This window comes from Rhinolophus ferrumequinum, chromosome 16, assembly GCF_004115265.2.
Source record: "Rhinolophus ferrumequinum isolate MPI-CBG mRhiFer1 chromosome 16, mRhiFer1_v1.p, whole genome shotgun sequence".
Lineage (NCBI taxonomy): Eukaryota > Metazoa > Chordata > Mammalia > Chiroptera > Rhinolophidae > Rhinolophus > Rhinolophus ferrumequinum.
In genome coordinates, this window is record NC_046299.1 from 51,313,947 (window position 1) to 51,336,975 (window position 23,029).

Here is a 23,029-nt window from a genome sequence, read left to right on the forward strand (position 1 = left end):
AGGTACTGATTTAATAACAGTATCTACTGGCACAAACCTTCTATTTATTCATATTATTAAAACTGCAATAATAGAAATGAAAGCTACTTTAATGAAAAAGGAACTCAGGAACGAGATCATTAAATACAATTAAACACATTTTAATTATAAATTGCATGTATTTCCTGATTAGTATCAAGTAAATATCTACATTATCTATCCCAAATTCTGGTCTAAGAGAAAAAGATCAGAGACAGTTACAAAGAAGGTGCTTCAGATTATGAGGACCCTTTGAAAACAAAGAGCTCCTTGGGGACAATCCCTTTAGTCATTCTTTTTATCAGAGATTTCTCTTGGTCCTTTTGTTGGTAATTCATTTATGGCTGCACCCTCATAGTTTACTTTACTTTTGCTTTTATCATTGGATTCTCGTATAGCTTTTCTAAACCACATACAACAAACAAAGGGGGAAATCAGAAGGTACATGTATGGCTCCAGGAACTCTTTATAGACTCAGAGCAGAACTGAAATGACGATACAAGGAATGCACACTATTTACCCAGGCTTGAGCTCCTGAACCGCGATGACCAACCCAAGTGGTAAATTAATTTTTTAAAGTTACATGCTGTATTTTCCTACTTCTTTGCATGCTTGGCAAGTTTTGAATTAAATGCCAGACATTGTAAATTTTATCTTGTTAGTTGCTGGGTGTTCTTGTTTTAAAAACTTGTTTTTTCTTGTATTATAAGATTTTTCCATTTTGGCTTTTGGGAATGTGAGCTCAACGAATTATTCCACCTGCTCCTTTCAGATGGTTCTTTCTCCAGTGTTGGGTAGTTTTCTCACATGTATAGCCTGAAGAGTAGCCAGTTGAAGACTCAAAGGTAATATTATACCATCTCCAGAGCTCTCTTTTGGTGCAGCTGTCTCCTTTTTGGTACTCTTTCCTATGAATTATAGCCTCTTTGACTTCCCTGTACTTACAGCAAAATCTTCTCAACTCAGGGAGACTGAATTATTTGTGTTCCTCCTCCCTGGCAGTGAGCCAGGACATTACTGACTATTTCCCAAAGTTTGAAAATGATTGTGTCATATATTTTTTTGTCCTTTTTTTTTTCTCTCTCTCAGTTTTTAGACAAGAGGGTAAATCTAGTCCCTATTACTCTGTCTTGGTCAAAATTAGAAGTTAACTTTCTATTTGTTTCTGCCAGTCTTAGGATTTTTGTTATTTGCAGCTAAAAGCATTCTTAATAGATTCATGCCTCTTTGCAATCATTTAAATGGCTAAATTATATTCTGACTAAACCATGATCTTTACTGTTTATGAAAAAAAAGTTTAAATGGTGATATACTAGAGCAATTATCATTTAAAAAGAGATGACTATTATCATCACTATATGTGATATATTGAAGGTTGTAGCTAATATTGTGAGATAAGAAAATGAAATATATGGAAATAAGTATTAGAAATAAAGTGGCAAAGTAAATCTGATGTTTCAGATGATATGAATGCATAACAAGAAAATCCAAGAGACTACCAAAAATAAAGTTTGTTTATCATTAAGAGAATTTATTTTATGATAAATTTAAAAATAGTTTTTCTTTAAATTACAAATCACTTCCTGGAAAGAGTAATTAAAAAAAAAAAAACCACTCCAGTTATCAACAAACTATGAATACCTAGAAAGAAATTTAACAAGATAGGGATATCTCTCTGTGAAAAAACTAATATATTTTATTGAAAGAACCCAAACAAAACCTTTATAATTCTGGGCAGGGCCTAGAAATTTGTATTTTGACAAAGCTCTCTTAGTTGATTCTGAGGTGTAGCCAAATTTTACATCTACTGACCTAGCTGTCTGGAAGACTACATGCCCCTAAATATTTTGGCTGTTGTGCTTCTACAATACCTGAAATTCTCATGTTACACTTAAATATTGAAGATTACAATTGATATGCAAATATTATCAGTGTGTATCAGTTGCCAATGACAGAAACCTAACTTAAGCAAACTGGCTAACACAACTGAGAAGAAGGAGCACAGAGTTTTCAGTCATTGCTTGCTCCAATAATTCAAATGATGTCATCAGGGACTGGTGAGGTCTTCTCATCTCTTACTCATTGGAGAGTAATTGGAATACTCTCTCCAATTAATGGGTAAGAAAGCTGTTTTCAGGCTATGAATCACACTCATGAACTGGGTGAGGGGGAAGAGAGACAGAGAGAATGAATTAGAATTTTCTAATAGGTTAGCATAAGAGCTCCCAAGAATCTCTGGCCAATCATGGGTCACACTTTTATGACTGAGTGGGAAAAAGGGTGTGGTCAGCCTCCTCTAAACCATCTTTAATAGGTTCTCTTTAGGAAAGAAGGGTTTTATCATCAAATAAAGATGGATATGACGTGGGGAAGTCAAAATAGGAGATGATTGCTACCATATGGTATGATAGAGGCAAGGAACTCATTGGACCAGTGCTTCTCAAAGTGTAGTCTTTGAGACACTTTCAGGAGGTCCACATCATTTTTCATGAAAACATGTTATTTGTGTTAACACACAATGGGTTTTTTATTATTTTAAAATAAAGAAATAAATATGTAAAAGTTTTATTAATTTCTTTAAAGCAGTTAATATTGACAAATACATATAATCACATAAACAAAAGATCATTGGGGTCCTCAACAATTTTTAGGAGTATAGAGGTTCTGAGACCAAAAAGTTGACAACTGCTGGCACATGCAAAAATTAGCTATTTGACAATTTTGCTATGTAGTAGCTTCATGCACTAGGGTTAATCTGGGATCTGCAAAAACATTACTGAAAGAAGTTCTCCATACATAAAAATCTAGAAGGACTTAAAGTTCCATTTCTTGGATTAAAAAAAACCATGGGAATGAGGGAGATACGAAGAACTCATCTTCTGCACAGCTAAGAAAACGGAATATCCTCTGATTATTCCTTTACCATTATAAGTACTTAAAATGTACAAATTAAAGATTGTTTGGAAATGTTTAAAAGATAAGGTTTAGTTTACAGTCATTTTCAAAAGAACAGCAGAACAAGTTAATAAGTAAAATATCAGGGTAGGCAGTAGCATGGGAAAATTAAAAGCAGCAAGACACATTACATTAAATAAATGGCTTCCAAGAAAAATGAATATATGTGTCCAACCAAAATACATGTATGAGTGTTCATAGAAGTTTCATTTATACAGCCAAATTTTTGAAAAAAATAAAATGTCTACCAACAGTAGAAAGGATAAATTTTGGTATATTCATGAAATAAATGCTATACAGCAATAACAAAGAACAGACTACTGCTAGATGAAAGCATATGGATGAATCTCACAGATATAATGATGAGTTGAAAAAGCCAAGCACAATGTGTACATATTGTATGATTCCATTTATTTCAAGAACAGGTAAAACTAATCTATGATGATGATAGAAATCAGATTGGTGGATACTTCTGGGGGAGGGGTGTATTAGATTCTACTCTGTGTTACAAATTACCTGAAATCATAATTACATAAAACAAAAAACATCTATTATCTCACATAAATTTCTCAGATCAGGGAGTCTGTAACAGCTTACCTGATGGTTGTGTTTCGAGGTCTCTCGTGAGGTTGCAGTCAAGATGTCAACCAGGCTGAAGTCATCTGAGTGTTATGCTTTAATAACATTTGTCCAAAAAAGCAATGGCTTCCCTACATGTTGCTACTATACTGGAAACTCTGTCTGCCTTTTCACTACTTCTGCATACATGGCATAGTCTGGCACATAGTAGATGTTCTATGTCAATTTAGTTGTTTTTGATTGCAAGTAAAATAAAACCCAAATCAGAGTGGTTTAAACCACAAGAAGCTTTAATTTGCTCAGTGTGCTGGTTGATTTTGTGTCAACTGGACTGGGCCATTGGGTGCCCAGATATTTGCTCTAACAATATTTTAGGTGTTTCTGTGACGGTGTTTTTTGGATGAGGTTAACATTGAAATTAGTAGCCTGAGTAAAGCAGATTGCCCTCCTTAATGTCAGTGGGTCTCATCCAATCAACTGAAGTCCTGAGTAGAACAAAAAAGGTGACCCTCTCCTGAGTAAGAGAATTCTTTCCTGCGTCTGCCTTCCAAATGGGACATGGGCTTTCCCTGGGTCTTGAGCCTGCCAGCCTTTAATAGGAATTACATCATTGGCTCTCCTGCTTCTCTGGCTTTCAGACTTGGACTAGAACTATTGCTCTGGTACAGGCCCAATATGAGTCTCCAGATGGCCAGTTCATCCTGCAGATTTTGGGACTTGTCCTCTTCCATAATGGCACGAGACAATTCCTTATAATAACTATCTTTGGCTTTTATTGATTCTGTTTCTCAGGAGAAACCTAATACACTCAGCAACTGAAAAACCCTGAGGTCTGTCTGGCTTCAAGTGAGGGTTGAGTCCAAAATAAAAATTTTACTGAAAATATTTCTCTCTCTCTCTCTCATCTTGGTGTTGCCTCCAAATTCAAGCTCCTTATGGTATTCCTCAGAGATCCAGACATTCCCATTATGAAAGCAAAATGGCTGCAGATGCTTCCCGTTTTCACGTCATACCTTGAGGGGAAAATAAAGCATGTGTTTGGTAGCTCCAATGGGAAGGGGGGTTGTCACTCTTTCTCATATGGGACCAAATTGGATCAATTGCTCATTCCTGAACCAATCACTATGAGCATGTGGATAGAGTATATTGATTGGCTTATACCTATCAAGGACTACCCTTGGAGCTGTATTCTAGTGCATCAGAAAAGGGCAAGTACCTACATCAGGAAAGCGAAAGGTTTCCTAGATCTCAGCTTGGTTGCACTGGGCAGAATTTATCACTTGGCTATCCTAGCTGCAGGACAGCCTGGGTAATTTAGTACATTTTGCTGGGATCTGATGGGAGGAAGGGGAAATAAATTTTGGGTGGACAACTAGCAGGGTCTTTTATACTAACAATGAAGAATAGGGTTACTATACTTGGTTCAGACACAGCGTGGTGCATCCCCTTAGGTTTTGGGAGGGGCCCACCTTACCTGAGGATGTTTGCCTCCTCTGGCAGATTATATTTTCCAAATGTTCTCCTTAAATGTGACATTGATACTTTTCCATCAAGGAGTGGGGTCTACGTTCCCCTCCTGGAATCTGAGCAGGCCTGTATATGACTCAGGTGGGAAGTGCTACTGTGACTTGCAAGACTAAATTAGGAAAGGTGATACAGCTTCCAGCTCTTGATTTCTTGGGAGATGTGCCTTTGGAGTCCTGAGCCTTATATAAGAAGTCTTGGACCGGCCTGGTGCCTCATGTGGTTGGAGCGCCATGCTCCTAACTCCGAAGGCTGCCGGTTCAACTCCCACATGGGCCAGTGTGCTCTCAACCACAAGGTTGCCGGTTCAACTCTTCGAGTCCTGCAAGGGATGGTGGGCTCCGCCCCCTGCAACTAAGATTGAACACAGCACCTTGAGCTGAGCTGCCTCCCAGGTGGCTCAGTTGGTTGGAATGTGTCCTCTCAACCACAAGGTTGCCAGTTCGATTCCTCGAGTCCCGCAAGGGATGGTGGGCAGCACCCCCTGCAACTAAGATTGAACACGGCACCTTGAGCTGAGCTGCCGCTGAGCTCCCAGATGGCTCAGTTGGTTGGAGTGTGTCCTCTCAACCACAAGGTTGCTGGTTCGACTCCCGGAAGGGATGGTGGGCTGCGCCCCCTGCAACTAGCAACAGCAACTGGAGCTGAGCTGCGCCCTCCACAACCAAGATTGAAAGGACAACAACTTGATTTGGAAAAAAGTCCTGGAAGTACACAGTGTTCCCCAATAAAGTCCTGTTCCCCTTCCCTAGTAAAATTAAAATACATACATACATATATATAAAAGAAGTCTCGCTACCCTCAAGCCTGCATGCTTGAGATACCATGGTAGAAATAGAAAGAGATGCGTGAAGGGTTCCATGATTTAAGGCCCCAGTGCTTCCAATCTTCCCAGTCCAGGTATTAGACATGTGATTGAAGAAGCTTTCGAGATGACCTCAGTTGTAACTACCATCTGACTGTGACCTCATGAGATACTCTGAGCTAGAACCTCCCTGCCAAGCCACTTCCAAATTCCTGAGCCACAGAAAACATGAGAGAGAATAAAGCATTATTGTTTTGGAGTAATTTATCTGCAGAAATAGATAACTAATACACCTCTACAAAATATTAGATTCTATAATCTAAGAACAAAGGAGAGAATGTCTATTGGGTTGACATCCACTGGTGTTTGCCCCTCTCATAAGTAATAAATGTGTTGAAACAGTTCAATGTCTATAAAAATAAAATTCAAGCTATTTTTCACAGCATTATTTACACTAATGAAAAGTTAGAGACAACCTCGATGTCTAATAATGGCGAGATACTGAAATAAATTATGGTTCTTGTAGTTTTCAAATATAATATGGCTATAAACTGACTATATAAAAATCAAGTTTTAAAGACTATTCAATGTCATGGGCCTATGTCCTTGATATAATAATGTTAAGGTTGAACCAGAGGCACTGTCAGCACCAGGGCAACCAGCCCGGCCCTGTGAGGCTCTTTCAGTGGCTGAGCCTTATGGACAGCTGGCAGGTGGAACAGGCCTAGAGGTGCCCTGGACATTTTGCTAAGCTGCCCCAGGCCCAATACTGGTGACAGCCAGTCTTGGTTCACAGCGTGGCCACCCCCACATGTCTCCAGGTCCAGCACAAACAGCAACCAACCACATATAGCTTTGTAGCTCTTACCAGGCAACCAGTCATGGGCAATGGCTGAAATTGGCCTGCACGGGAGCCCCTCCCAACAGGCACCAGAAACAACACACCTGGAGACTGGCTTTGGACCAAAACAGAGCACCCCAAATTAGTCCCACAAACGGCCCATCTAAAAGGTGGTCTCCATAGGCACAAGAGCCCACTGAGGTGAATCCCCCTCTGAGGGGACAGCCACCCACACTGCAGCTCATATGCTGGGGGTGTAGCCAATCCTCACAGGCAGTCAGCCTGAGAGTCAGTCCCACTCACTGATGTTCCAAAAGCAATCAAAGCTCAACTACAACAGGAGGGCACATACAAGGGACACTCCTGAAGCACATAGTGCATGTGATTGGGACCACTGGACCACACAGGACAACTACTACAAAAGGCCACCCAGTGAAGACTGAGAGACATAGGAGGTCTACCTAAAATACGGAAATGAACACAGAGAGATGGACAAAATGAGGAAACAAAGAAACATGTCCCAAATAAAAGAACAGGAGAAAATTCCAGACAAAGAACTAAATGAAATGGAGGCAACCAAACTACCAGAGACAGAGTTCAAACGCTGGTTATAAGAATGCTTAAGAAACTTAGAGAACTTCAACAAAGAGATAGCAAGCATAATGAAGGACATAGAAACCACAAAAAAGAATCAGTCAGAAATAAAGAATACAATAACTGAAATGAAGAATACACTGGAAGGAATCAACAGCCGATTAGATGAAGCAGAAGATCAAATAAGCAATTTAGAAACAAGGTAGCAGGAAACACCCAATTGGAACAACAAAAAGAAAAAAGAACTGAAAACAAAACAGAGAAGATAGTTTAAAGGAACCTCTGAAACAACATCAAGCATAATAGCATTTGTATCATAGGAGTACTAGAAGGAGAAGAGAGCGAGCAAGGGATCGAGAGCCTATTTGAAGAAATAATGACTGAAAACGTCCCTAAACTGGCAAAGGAAATAGACATATAAGGCCAGGAAGTGTACAGTCTCAAACAAGATGAACTCAAAGAGGCTTACACCAAAACACACCATAATTAAAATGGCAAAGGTTAAAGAAAAAGAAAGAATCCTAAAAGCAGCAAGGGAAAGCAGTTAGTTACCTGCCAGGGAGCTCCCATAAGTCTCTGAACTAATTTTTAAACAGAAACTGTACAGGCCTGAAGGGAGTGACATGAAATATTCAAAGTGATTAAAAGCAAGGACCTACAACCAAGATTACTCTACCCAGCAAGGCTATCATTTAAAATTGAAGGAGAGATAAAGAGCTTCCCAGACAAGAAAAATCTAAAGGAATTCATTACCACCAAGCTAGTATTACAAGAAATGTTAAAGGATTTCCTTAAGAAGAAGAAGGGGGAAACAACACACAAAAAAGTTAAAAAATATGAATAATAAAATGGACATAACTATGTACCTATCAATAATCACTTTAAATGTAAATGGATTAAATGCTCCAATCAAAAGACATAGTATAGCTGAATGGATAAGAAAACAAGACCCATACATATGCTGTCTAAAAGAGACTCACCTCATATTGAAAGACACACATAGACTGAAAGTAAAGTGGTGGAAAAAGATATTTCATACAAATGGAAATGAAAAAAAGCTGGGGTACCTCTATTCATATCAGACAAAATAGACTTAAAAATGAAGACTATAATAACAGACAAAGAAGGACATTGCATAATGAGGAAGGGATTAACCCAACAAGAGGACACAACCCTAGTAAACATCTATGCACCCAACATAGGAGCACCTACATATATAAAGCAAATATTGACCAACATAAAGGAAGATACTGACAGTAATACAGTCATAGTAGGGGACTTTAACACCCCATTGACACCAGTGAACAGGTCTTCCAGACAGAAAATCAACAAGGGAAGAGTGGCCTTACATGACATACTAGGCCAGATAGATTTAATTGACATTTTTAGAGCATCCCACCCCAAAGAAGCAGAGTATATGTATTTTTCCAAGTGTACATGAACATTTTCCAAGGTAGACCACACGTTAGGTCACAAAACAAGTCTCAAATTCAAGAAGATTGAAATCATATCAAGCATCCTCTCTGACCATAATGGCATGAAACTAAAAATCAATTTAAAAAACCCAAAAAACTGAAAACACACACAAACACATGGAGGTTAAATGACATTCTACTAGACAATGAATGGGTTAAAGCAGGGTATTGGCATAAAAACAGACATGTAGATCAATGGAACAGAATAGAAAACCCAGAAATAAACCCACGCCTATGTAGTCATTTAATCTATGACAAAGGAGCTAAGAATATATAGTGGGGTCAAGACAGTCTATTCAATAAATGATGTTGGGAAAACTGGACAGATACATGCAAAAAAAAAAAAAAGAAAAGAAAAAGAAAAAGAAACTGGACCACCTTCTTATGCTATGTACATGAATAAACTCAAAATGGAGTAAAGATGTAAATGTAAGACCCAAAACCATAAAATTCCTAGAAGAAAACACAGACAGTAAACTCTCAGACATTACCTTGAGTAATATTTTTTTCTGATATATCTCTCAGGCAAGAAAAACAAAAAAAAATAAACAAATGGGACTACATAAAACTAAAAAGTTTTTGCACAGCAAAGGAAACTATCAACAAAACGAAAAGATATCCTACTGAATGGGAGATGATATTTGCCAATAATATAATACATTTAATAAGGGGTTAATATCTAAAATTTATAAAGAACTCATACAACTCAACACCAAAAAATCAAATAATCCAATTAAAAAATGGTCAGAGGCCCTGAATAGACATTTCTCCAAAGAGGACATACAGATGGCCAATAGACATATGAAGATGCTCAACATCACTAATCATCAGAGAAATTCAAGTTAAAACCACAGTGAGACATCACCTCATACCTGTCAGAATGGCTGTCAGCAATAAATCAAAAAACAAGTGTTGTCAAGGATGTGGAGAAAAGGGAACCCTCGTGCACCGTTGGTGGGACTGCAAATTGGTGCATCCATTATGGAAAACAGTTTTCATGTTCCTCAAAAAATTAAAAATAGAACTACCTTATGACCCAGCAATTCCACTTCTGGGTATTTATCTGAAGAAATTCAAAACACTAATTCAGAAACGTATATACATCTCTACGTTCACTTTAACCCTATTTACAATAGCCAAGCTATGGAAGCAACTGAAATGCCCATCAATAGATGATTGGATAAAGAAGAAGTGGTACATATATGCAATGGAACATTAATCAGCCATAAGAAAAATGAAATTTTACCATTTGCCATAACATTGATGGCCGAGAGGGTATTACGCTAAGTCCAATAAGTCAGACTGAGAAAGACAAATACCATATGATCTCACTTATATGTGGACTCTAAAAAACAAAACAAACAAACAGATACAGAGAACAAATTGATGGTTACCAGATGGGAGGGGGGTTGAGGCACTGGGTAAAAATGGTGAAGGGATTAAGAAGTACAAATTTGTAGTTACAAAATAGTCATGGGATGTAAAGTACAGTATAGAGAGTGTAGTCAATAATATTGTGATAACTATGTATGGTGTTCGGTGGGTGCTAGACTTATGGAAGGGGGTTAATTCATAAATTATATAAATGTCTAACTACTATGCTGTACATCTGAAACTAATACAAAATAACACTGAATGTCAATTATAATTGAAAAATTAAAAAAAACACAGTAAAATAATGTTAAGGTGAAAATGGCAGGAATAAAAATTGAACATTATACTTTAAAGGGGTGAATTTTATGTTATGTAAATTATCTTGGTAAAAAAGTTGTGTAAGAAAAAAATTGCATGCACACATAAAAATATATATGAACAAGAAAAAAGACTTCAAAAGAATATATTTAAATGTTATTAGTAGTTATCTCTGGGAGATGGAATCTTACATAATTTTAATAGCCTTCTTTGTAACTTTCTTACACAATGTAGAAGGTTGAAGTGCAATAAAAAAAGTGAGAAAATTAGAAAAAGTGTAAAGCTGAAAATGCTTTAAATCTCCATTGAATTTTTAAAAATTGTTCAAAAAGGAGAAGAACAGGATCATATGGTAGTCCATTTTTGTTTTTTCATGGAACTCCATACTATTTTCCATACTGGTTGTACTAATTTATATTTCCAACAGTGTATAAGGATTCACTTGTCTCCACATCCTTGCCAACACTTGTTATTTTTTCACTTGTTGGTAATAGTCAACCTAACAGATGTGAAGTGGTATCTCAACATGGTTTTGATTTGCATTTCCCTGATGATTAGTGATACTGAATGCCATTTTATGTACCTTATGTCCATTTGGATGCTTTCTTTGGAAAATGTGATCCCGCTTCTGGATACATATCCAAAGGAAATAATCTCTAGATCTTGAAGAGATATCTGCACTACCGTGTTCACTGAAACATTATTCAGAGTAGCTAAGATATGGAAACAACCTAAGTGTCTGCTGAAGGATAAAGGAAAGGAAATATGGGTATATGTACACAGTGGCATATCATTCAGCCTTAAAAAAGAAGGAAATTCTGCCATTTGTGACAACATGGGTAAACTTGGAGGACATTATGCTAAGTGAAATAAGCCAGATACACAAAGATAAATACTGCATGATCTCTCCTATATGTGTAATCTAAAACAGTCAAACTCATAGAAACAGAGACTAGAAGGGTGGTTACCAGGGGATGGAGTCAGGGTGTGGTGAGAGAAAGGGGAAGGTGTTGGTCAAAGTGTACAAAATGTACAAACTTTCAGTTATAAGATGCATAAGTTCTAGAGACCCAACATACAGAATGGTGACTATGGTTAATATATATTATTATATATTGTATACTTGAAATATTCTAAGAGGGTAGATCTTAAGTATTGTCATCACACACACACACATATACACACAAAATGGCAACTACCTTGTTTCCCCGAAAATAAGACCTAGCTGGATCATCAGTTGTAATGCGTCTTTTGGAGCAAAAATTAATGTAAAACCTGGTCTTATTTTACTATAATATACAATTATGTTATATTATATTATGTTTTAAAGACCTTGTCTTATTTTACTATAAGACCGGGTCTTTATAATATAATATAATAATATAATATAATACCGCGTCTTATATTAATTTTTGCTCCAAAAGACTCATAAGAGTTGATGGTTCTGATAGGTCTTATTTTCGGGGAAATACAGTATATGAGGTGATGGATATGTTAATTAGGTTGGTTGTGGCAATCATTTCACAATGTATATGTTTTTCAAAACATCACGTTGTATGCCATATATAAATACACACACATATATAATTTTTATTTGGTAATTATACCTCAATAAAGCTGGAGTGGAGAAAGAAAAGAGAAGAGCCACATTGTTTTTAAAGTGACAGGGGAAGTGGTTGTGGTTTTGGGTGGGGGTGGAGAGTAGAGTGTGATATTCTTGCAGCATCTGGGGAAGGGAAGGAAGAACTACTGATTGAGCCACTGTGTGGTTCAGATGTGGGGATAGGGTGGGGAAGGGGCTGGTGAGTGGTCTCCATACAGAGAACGTACATCTGTGGTGAGTCGATGGAAAGCAGTGTGTGCGTGTGAGTTGTGGATTGACCGATGTGCACTTGAAGTGTACTGGAGTGTATGCATAAGATGTAAGTCCCTAGACACATAACCAATATATAGGAATCCAAAAAGTAATCAAGAAGAGAGCACAGACACGTGGAATAAAACTGAGCATCCCAACTAAATATAGAAGACTCAGGTTTTATATCCAGCTCTATCCTTGACTAAAATGTCCACAAATTATACTTATAAGATGGTTTTCTACTATGTCTCAATTTCCCCGGTCTTTGTAATAAAAAACAGCTGTACTTCTTGTTTTCCATCTACCTCAGAGAATTACTATGGACTGAAAAGAATCGAAAGTTTCCTATGTCACAGGGCACTGTGTAACATAATTGCCATTATCAAAATCTCTCCCCCCTTTATTTCTGACTGAGAAATGCTAAATTGTTACATATCTTACAATGTTCCCTATCATTCCTGGCCTTCAAAGTAATTACATGGCAAAGAGTAATGTTGAGCTAGCCACAACCATGAGCAAATGTTACATAGTCTTTAACCTCTGTAGGGTATAATCTTGTGGAAATTTACCTTCTCATCCTCATCTTTGAGTTGTATGAACATTCACTTCAGTCTGACTACTTAATCACTGTTCTGGAACATGCTTCCACCTCCAGGCCTTGCTCATTCTGGAATGTCTGCCCTCTTGCCTGCCTAACCAAACATTATTCTTCCTTTGAGGGCAGATTTAGTTCCACTGTCCCACAAACTCTTTCTTATCCTCAGGTCCATGCGATCTCCTTTTTTTTGGAATGTGACCCCTTGGGCTTCACTATATTTGTGACTTAGTTCCATGATGATTCTTAGTCTAGTGCAGGCTGTGAATTGACCTCTATCTCTCTGGTAACATTTTCTGAATGCTTATTATGTGCTAAGTCCTTTGAAGTCAATGAGATTGAAATAATTATCTTCCTTTTAGAGATGAGAAAACTGAAGCTTTGCAACTTGCCAAGTGTCAAATTGGATCCCTGTGGCTAAATGCCCAGCTATTAATCTGGGGTTCTATAACTATGGAGGAAGAGCAGAACAGGTATTGAGGGACATCTAACAACCTCTGTCATAGCAGACAGGAGAGAAATGTAAAATGGTCACTTAATAGAAGAACAATTGCAATAAGTGCTATGAAAGAGAAAGGATTTGTACGAACAGCTCAAGCCAGCGCCTTATAGTGAGAACTCATAGGGAAAGGACTAGAAGAAGTGGGCCTAGAAAGCAGGTGTTCTAGTATTCTATTGATATGCTTCTATTGCTTAAATTACCTCAAACACCCATTTATTATTTCACAGGTATGTAGGTCAGAAGTTCTGCACGGCGTAGCTGGGTTCTCTGCTCAGTATCATAAGGCTGAAATCAAGGTGTCAAATGGATGTAGTTCTCATCTGGAGGCTCTGGGGAAAAATGTTTCCAAAGCCATTCCTCCTGTTGGCAGAATTCAGTTTCTTGTAGTTGTGGGAAAGGGGTCCATGTTTCCCTGCAATCTGCCAGCCAGGGGCCACTCTCAGCTCCTAGATGCTGCCTGCATTCCTTGGCATGTGGCATCTTTAATCCAGCAGTAGCTTGCCAAATCCTTCTCAAATGCTTCTAATTTTTAATTTCCACTTCTGTGACCAGCTGCAGAAAACTGTCTTGCTTTAAAGGGTCTAATGTGATTAGGTCAGGCCTGCCAGGATAATCTCCCTACCTTAAATTCAGCTGTGTGAAATAATGTCGTCTGCGTACAGAAGTAAAATCCATTACATTCATAGTCCAGGGTATTATACCAGGGGTGGGAAATCTCCAGGGACATCTCAGAGTTTTACTTTCCATGGTAGGTAAGACTTAGACAAGCAGAGAGAGCTTTCTAGGGGGAAGGAATGTAGCATAGCTCCAAAGTGAAACTCCATGAGGGATTTTTGGAGATTGTGAATATGTCTGTTTGTGACTGCTCCAATAGTAATAATAATAATAATAATAATAATAATAATAATAATAATAATAATAAAACAGCTCCTGTCATGCAGGGTGTCATGCGGGGTCTCTGGTCCCGCTCCCTACACAAGAATGCAGGATAGGGTGAGGCCAAAAAGGAACACCCACGGAGCCATAGGTAGGGGAGCCATACCACTATATTCTCGCTGGCGGCTGGGCTGGAGACACAGGAAGTAGGAGCCACACTATCCACAACCTGCTGTCCACTTCTCTCTGCCAACCAACCTCACTTGCTAACTGCAATCCGCTCTTGCAGGCTCAGCCACCATCTCCTTGCTAGCCCCCATTTGCTGCTAGCGTAGCCACGGCAGTTATATTAGTGGCCAATGGCTCACTGGTGACAGCTGACGGCCAACTAGCCACAGCTGATGGCCATCCAATCACAGTTGATGGCCATTTACTACCTGAGCCAGCACCTTTCCACGTGAGGCCGAGAGCTTGGAAACTGCACTCCTAGTTCTGTCCTCAGCTGCCGTTTACTGAGGGTCTCCTGGGTACTTTACACAAATTCATTTACCAATCCTTACATCAACTCCATGAGGGTCATATTATTCCACTTTTACAAAGAAAGAAATTCAGGCAGAAAGAAGGAAAGCCACTTGCCAGAGTTTTATTCCAATCCAGTTGTAAAGCTGGGATTATGGTTTGAGCTCTGCATGACTCGGAGCTCGTCCTCTTTGCACTGTTTCTCTCACCTGTCCCTGGGTCTGGGTGGAGAAGCAGAAGGTAGTGAGGTTGGTCTGAGCCCAGAGTGTGGTGGGCATTGACGGTAACATGTGTTAACAAGTGTCACAGAAGATTTTAGAGGGAGTATGTGAACGTGTGGGGGGGACAGAAGTGGATATGGCTTCTGTAACACATGGCGTGAATGGGTGATGTGGTCCAGTAAATCTTCACTGAACATCATTGATAGGTTCTTGAAAACTACAACTGTATGTGAAAGGACCTGTAATGAAACCAATTTCACCACAGGCTAATTGATATTGAGTTAAGTTCCTATGGCATATTTCTGGTCACAAAAACATCACCGACTTCTAAATAAAGACCCAAAGCACCTCTAATATTAAATATTGAAATAAATGTGAACTCTACATACATTTAAGAAAGATTCATAAAAACAAGGAAGATCATGATTTTCCAACCTGCTTATTCCAGTTCAGGTTTGCAGGTTACCAGAATGTATACCGGCAGCTCAGGTGCAAGGCAGGAACTCACCCTGGACAGGACACAGTCACCTAACTTGCACATTTTTGGGATGTGGGAGGAAACCGGAAGGCCCACAGAAAACCCACACAGACTTGGGGAGAACATGTTAACTCCACACAGACAGTCGTCCTGACCAGGAATCGATTTTTTTCCTCATCAACATTGTAACGAAACGACATTGAATGAAACGACGTTATTCAAGGACCTGCTGCATTTTAGGAAGTTAATATGGCCAGTCAGGAGGAGCCTGAATTAAAAACTTGGAGGCAGGGATAATGTTACGGTTAATGATCAATCCTCTGAATCTTTTTGCCAATTTGTAGGAAATACATCGGAAAGAAGAACATGTTAAACTTGCACGTAAGTATGTGATTAGCAAAGTGGAGGCAGAGTGAGGATTACAGAAAAAAAAATCATATATAGTTCCATCACCCAAGTAGTACTATATTAGTACCCCCTTAGCTTTGCAGGATACGTTCCAAGACTGCCAGTGGATGCCTGAATTGACACAAAGTACTGAACGCTATACTATGTTTTTTCCTATACATACATACCTAAGATAACGTTTACTTTATAAATTAGGCACAGTAAGAGATTAACAACAATAACTAATAATGAAACAGAACAATTATAACAATATACTGTAATAAAAGTTATGTGAATGTGGTCTCTCACACAATATCATATTGTACTGTACTCACCTTTCTTCTTGTGATGATGTAAGATGATAAAATGTCTACATGATGAGATGAAGTGAGGTGAATGAAACATTGTTAAGTAAAATAAGGGTTACTTGAATTCAAGCACTGTGATACTGTGACAATGATTTGATAACCTCCATGGCTACTAAGTGACTAAAGGGCGGGTAAAGTATGGTTATGCTGGGCAAAGGACTAATTCACGTCCAGGGCAGGACAGAACAAAACATCGAAACATCACAAGCCCAATTTATTAATAAAATTTATGAATTTTTTATTTCTGCAATTGAATATTTTGGACCTGCGGTTAACTGCAGGTAACAAACTGTGGAAAGCAAAACCATGGATAAGCCGGGGGACCACAGTATTACTAATGTGAAATAATGAGCAGAGAACACAGCTTTGGGAGTTGTGGTAGGACTAGCCAAAAATTTTATTGGTTTTGATGATAGTCTCCAAAAGGAATGGGAGTTCCTAGGGAGCTGTTTAGTAATTAAGAGTCAGTCATGGTCAGACCTGGGTTACCATCTACGTAACTAGGGCCAGGCTCATGGGTGTGCAATCAATGTAGTTATATAGGCCCTATACTCGGAAGAGCTTCACATTTGAGGTCTAATGCTCTGCAGTCACTGTCTTGATTTTTAATAATTTTAACTTTGAGTTTGTATTTTAGAACAGAAATCCGATGGGACAATGGAGCATACACTGAGGGTTTGAAGCCTCAGCTTTTGCATGGTCCCGCCTCCAGCCAGCTCCCTTGGATGGGTTTTCACTTGCTTGCTCCCTCAACCTCTAGCCTCCTGACTTCTCCCCTGTCCAGTGACCATGCATGCTTTCTGCTCTGCCTTGGGCAGGGTTCCATGTGTACTACCCATGGTGTCTAGGAGTGAGGCATGGAGGTGGCCATTATCAACCGAAGCTACCAATGCCACAGCGTTTTTTTATTTTAATTTTTTTTTATGGTTGATTCGATGGTGGTAAGCCTCTTGCCATTCCTTGATCCAGTACTTGAGAGTCTCAGGGTGAAGGTTGAAATGCTGTGGGTTGGGGAGGCAGGCCTGTAGGAAGGGGAGATGCTTGGCGTTGCTTCCTTGTCCCTAGTGAGGAAAAGCATGGCAATCCAGCAACAGGTAGGAGGGGGCTCCTTGCAGCCAGTGGTTGCATGGGACCCTAAGTTCCTGTGGGGGGGGGGTCTGTATTTACCATGAAGGTATCCCCCTTCCCAGAGAGTGCCACACTAAACAGCAAAACAAACAAACAATCACCAAAACCAAAATCAAAACAAAAAACTCCCACAAAAACCATGACAGGTTGAGGAGAGAACACCAAAGAAAGGAACAAGCATTACATTTTAGTATCTTTAACAGCATGTTTTCCTGCTTTTTAAACAACGGGATCCACCGTTTCATCTTGTACTAGGCCACACAAATTGAGTAGCTGTTCCTATGTATAATTTTAAAGGGGTTTTACAGTGCCTAGAAGTTAGAAAGTACTACCAAGTAAATGTTATCTTCAAATGGAGTTATAGAAATCCATGTCTATAGGGACACGGAAGCAGTAAACAAAAAAGTGACAGTATTATGGAAAGGAAAAGTATAGGATTTGGCAACATGCACAGCGGAAACAGGGGATATACACTACTAGATAAAAATAGCTTCAGAAACTACACAGGACAATACACACACAGTTTACTCTCTAGCAACATGTGGGCCCTTGAGAGATATTTTCATTTGAATTAAGCATCTTCTGCTTGGAGGTATTATTGAAAGTGTTTCATCTTGGAATGGGGAAGCTTGGGCAAAAGAGAATTTGAGGTGAAGAAGACAGTAAGATGATGTCTTACACAAAGTGAGCCGTGAGAGGAATAGGTAATTTGGTCTTATCTATAAAAATGTAAAATATATATACTTTTGCATTTTCATTTCATTTCTAGGTATCCGTCCTAGATAAATACCCAGGTGCACAACACATAGGCAAGTACAATGATGTCCATGCAGAATTTTTTTTTAATAGTGAAAAATATAAGCCAACTTAAATGTCCATTACTGGGAAATTGTTTGATTTCATGCAATGGAATACCATGCAGCCATTGAAAAGAATGAGGTAGAAAGATAACCAGGGGATTTTAATTAAGGGGAAAAAAATGAAGCTCCAGGAAAATGTTTATCCCACTTACTTAGAAAATATATGTGTACAAGAAAATGAATAGACAAAGGTCTACAACCAAACGGTTAACAGTGAGTATCTCTGACGAGGGAGTGGGTGGAGTGTGTTTGTGAATGAATGGGACGCTCATATTTCTCTGCGCACTTCTGTTGTTTGAATGTTTTACTAAAAACGTTTCCATGTATCACTGTGAGGAAATGGGAAGAGTATTTTGATGACGTCGTGTGAAGGGAAAATTTGGGGAGGGTACAGGGAGATCTACGGCTGGGTCTCGCCAGATTCCAAGCGTCGCAGGAGGTGAGACCCCGCCCAGCTGAGGTGATTCTGCAGAGGGGAGGAGCTCTGCAGAGCCGAGGAAGAAGGTGGCCTCGGGGGGCGGGGCCACCGACTCCAGCCGCACGCTCCGTTCCCACCATGCCCTTATAAGGAGCGCCCGGCGTTCGGTCTCGGGAATCCGGTCGCAATCCCGGCGGCGCAGCCCCAATCCCAGGCCCCTCCCTTGGGAATGGAGGCGGGGCTGGGCGGGGTCTTGGCGGCGCGAGGGCGGGGGGCGGAGCATCTCTAAGCAGGATCAATAGGAGTGGCGGCCCGGGTCTGAGCCTCGCTGCCATTGGGTGCGGTGACGCGAGGGGGCGGGGCGCCCCGCAAGGCTGGTTACGCCGAGGGAAGCCCAGGCTCCGTAGTCGCCGCTCGGAGTTCGTCTGTTAGTGGGTTTTCGACCCCGCCGTTCCCGGTTCTCTGTAACCCGCGGTTCGCCGCCCCGCTCGCCGCCGCGATGCCGGTGTTTCATACGCGTACGATCGAGAGCATCCTGGAGCCGGTGGCGCAGCAGATCTCGCACCTGGTGATTATGCACGAGGAAGGCGAGGTGGACGGCAAAGCCATCCCTGACCTCACCGCGCCTGTGGCCGCCGTGCAGGCGGCCGTCAGCAACCTCGTCCGGGTGAGCTCCCTGGGCCTGGGGTGGGGAGCGGGACCAGGGGCGGGAGACGTACCCGTGGTCCTGGTCCGCCTCGCGGCTCACCTTTGCCCGCTAGCTGCATGTGGCTTTGCGCGTGGGTTCTGGAGCCAGACGGCCAGGGTTCAAATCCAGGTTCCCCTGCGCTGTGACCTTGAGCATGCCCCCAGCCTCACTGGGCCTCAGTTTCCTCATCTGTAAAACGGGGTCAATCATAATAATGCCTGCCTTGTGGGTTTGTTGTGAAGATTTCGCGAGGTGGTATTTATAAAGTGCCCGGGCACAGCGTGTGACCCATAGTAAGTGCTTAATAAATGATAGTTGTTTGGATGTCTGATAGCTTCTTTCCCTCAGCAGGCTGTCGCCTCTCACGTTGACAGCTCCTTACTCTCAGCTCCTTTTTAGGCCTCCCCAGTCTGGCCTCTGGGCTGACGGGCTCCCGTAGGGATTCCCTGCTTTTCCTTGCAGGGATTCTTATTTGAGCCACGTTGTTCTCCTTTCTAATACTCTGCCCCTCACTCTGAGACCTGCTTCACCCACCACCCCTCCTCAGCGCCCCCCGCGTCCTGCCCTTTTGTCCACTTGTCTCTGTCTCCTCCTCCCTTCCTGGGCACTCTACTTCTGCTCACACCTCTGGCACTCTCACACACTGGATAATTTCTTTATGTAGTAATTTATGATCGAATCCCTTTTCCCCTTTCGCTTAACCCTGCTACCTTTCATTTTTTCCCCCTCCTGTGGAGATTCCCACCTGACTTGACCTGCTGTCAAACGGCTTCCTCCCATTGGGGCCTTTCCAGACTTCTGGGGGTGGGGGTGGGGTGGGGGGGACGACACGTCGGTGTTCTCGGCCCCTCCTCCTGGCAGGAAGCAAGATGGAGCTGCAGGGAGAGGCCTGTGGAATTTAGGACCTGCGGCCCCGGCCGGAGAGAAGGGGGGGCGGGGGCGGGGGAAGAATCTCCTCCCCAATCCACAACTTTCCTGGGTGGCTGAGTAGCTCCGCAGACCCCTGTAGCCCACAGCTGTGACTAATAACTGAGGTGATTCTTGTAGGAGACTGAGCCCAATTTTGAAATGGAAAAAGAGATGCTGTGACCAGTCTCCTAACACTCCTGTGGCTAATACCACACTTTTCTTTCCCACCCTGGGTTGGTGACTCAGACTTGCTGCTGCTTGTGAGGAAAAACTTTGGGAGAAGTTCATACCGCTCCCTCCCTGAGCTGTGTAAATAGTGTGTGTCAGGGTAGTTGGGAGGCAACTGTGGGTCTGGGTGGGGCTTGGGTTAATTTATCTGATTAGAGGCACTTGAAGGCACCGAGGCACTGCAGCAGCTGAAAGTCTTCTTCAGTCTTCAGGGCCCGCTCCACTGGGTCAGGCAGTGCAAGAGACTGGGAACTAGGAAGATGGGGGAGACGCTATTGACCACATTTCTGATCTGCCTTCTGTTTAGACTTAGATTTAGTAAGAATCTCTTCAGTAAGAATACTGTGTTCATTCAGAACGCCTGGCTCTACATTGTTATTGTTCTTTTTATAACTAATTTTCGTCTAAGACTCCAGAGTACATTCTTATGTAGTGTTGTCTAACATGGCTGCATTCCAGGCCTCCATTTTTCAACAAATAAGAAACAATGTAAAGAGACAAGGTAATAGTGTCCCTCCAAGGAGTACTTCAGGAAATGAAATCTCAAAACCATATGTTGCACTTGGACCAGAGCTAGTGTAGTCTGGGGATTGCTATCTGGTTAGGCTATTTAGAGAAAAGTTATTTATGAGCTTCAGTGCATGAATTAATAAGAATTGAATGTCTGCTGTATAGGGACCATTGTAATCAGTGGTTCTAAGGTTGGGATGTGCATCAGAATCACCAGTGGGGCGTTTTAGAAATAAAGCTGTCCAGCTCTCACCCCAGACTTACTGAGGACCTTTCCAGGGGATTCGGTAAAGACCTTTGTATTAATATTTTTAAGAAGCTCCATGGGTCGTTGTAATACACACCCTTAGTTAGGAAATACAAAAGAAATTAAGGACAATCGTAAACTGAAACAAATTACATATAGTTACATACTTTCTAATACATACAAAAGAAGGGACTTGAGGGGCAGCGGGTTAGCTCAGTTGGTTAGAGCACAATGCTCTTAGCAACAAGGTTGCCAATTTATTCCCCAAATTGGCCAGTGAACTGCGTCCTTCACAACTAGATGGAAACAATTACCATGTTTCCCGAAAAATAAGACCTAGCCGGACAATCAGCTCTAATGCGTCTTTTGGAGCAAAAATTAATAGAAGACCCGGTCTTATATTATAGAAGACCCGGTCTTATGTTATAGAAGACCCGGTCTTATGTTATAGAAGACCGCGTCTTATATTATAGTAAAATAAGACTGGGTCTTCTATTAATTTTTGCTCCAAAAGACGCATTAGAGCTGATTGTCCGGCTAGGTCTTATTTTCGGGGGAAAAGGGTACTTGACTTGGAGCTGATGGGTCCTGGAAAAACACACTTAACATGAAAAAAAGTTAAAAAAAAAAAAAGAAGGGACTTGAGATTGGTAGTTGATATGAATTAGAACGTGGGGAGAATTGTGATAAATAGTCCATCGTGAACAAAGGTACTTGTGAATAAGTCACTTCCAGGTTACAAGTAGATTGTCTTGATTAGCTCAGGAAGCAAATTGGAGAGAACTTGGAGATGAGTCAGTGCATGATATATGGGCAGTTTAACAAAAGGAGACCTTATCCAATAAGATGACCAAAGAGTGGGAGGGAGAGGGTGAGGATAGTATGTGAGAGAAACTGTATAGATTGTGTCCTGGGGAGGCCAGAGGACCTCCCCATTGCTGGGAGTTCTCAGCGTCAGTTGGCCTTATCTGTATGCTGCTGAGTGTTGTGATGAATCATGTACATGTGTCAAATTCCCAACTAGATTGTTTCTGGAGAAAGGGCCTTGTTTGATATTTCTTTATGTGCTCCTCTGTTCCTACCCTTAACATTGGCACACAGGATGGCTCCATAAATATTGTTGAAGGAAAGAAGGAACTGTGGGAAGGGAGATAAATTAGGAGACTTTTTAAATTGGTTGGTCAGGAAGAAAATGAGGGCCTGGACTTTGGGTATGGCGGGAAAAATAGAGAAGGAATTAAAACTGTATTAAAAATACAGTAGCAGAACTTGATAATAGAACTCTAGAAGAATATTAGTAGAACTTGATAATAGAACTCTCAGGGAAAAAACACATGGTGTTACTATAAAATAATAGAACTGATTTTTTAACAAATATCCTGGAACTTATATAATTCAGGTTTCTTTTTCAGTTACCTTGGGAGGTTGTATTGTTATTCCAGTGCTTCTGTTTGGGAATTTCTTACAGATTATTTATGTACATACGTATGTCAAATCAGTCTTGTTTTATTTTGGTTAAGAAAATGTTATCCGAGGTGGGCATTCCTTAGCCTTACTACTTCATGGACCATTCTTGTGTCTAAATGACTTTTGGATAGTTCCAAAATTAAAAATTAGGTGAAGATGAAATTCTCAATTGTTAAATGATCATTATCTACTTATCAAATAGGTATTTATGGAGACCCCCATCTAATGTCAGAGCAATAAGTTGATACTGGACACACTAAGTATAATACTGGTTTGAAAGTTCAAAGTAG

The 23,029-nt window shown here is 40.6% G+C and overlaps 1 protein-coding gene across 2 annotated transcripts in view; it reads left to right on the forward strand.

Moving 5' to 3' along the window:
* The first annotated feature begins 19,062 nt into the window (after positions 1-19,062).
* The window catches only part of VCL (vinculin), a 94,200-nt gene continuing 90,233 nt past the window's right edge, over positions 19,063-23,029 (forward strand). The window contains exon 1 of one of the 2 annotated variants that reach the window (XM_033131241.1): positions 19,063-19,357. In XM_033131241.1, the coding sequence (XP_032987132.1) occupies positions 19,190-19,357 (168 nt within the window). In that variant the 5' untranslated portion in view covers positions 19,063-19,189. The remainder of the gene's footprint in view (positions 19,358-23,029) is intronic. The other variant, XM_033131240.1, reaches the window with a different exon arrangement.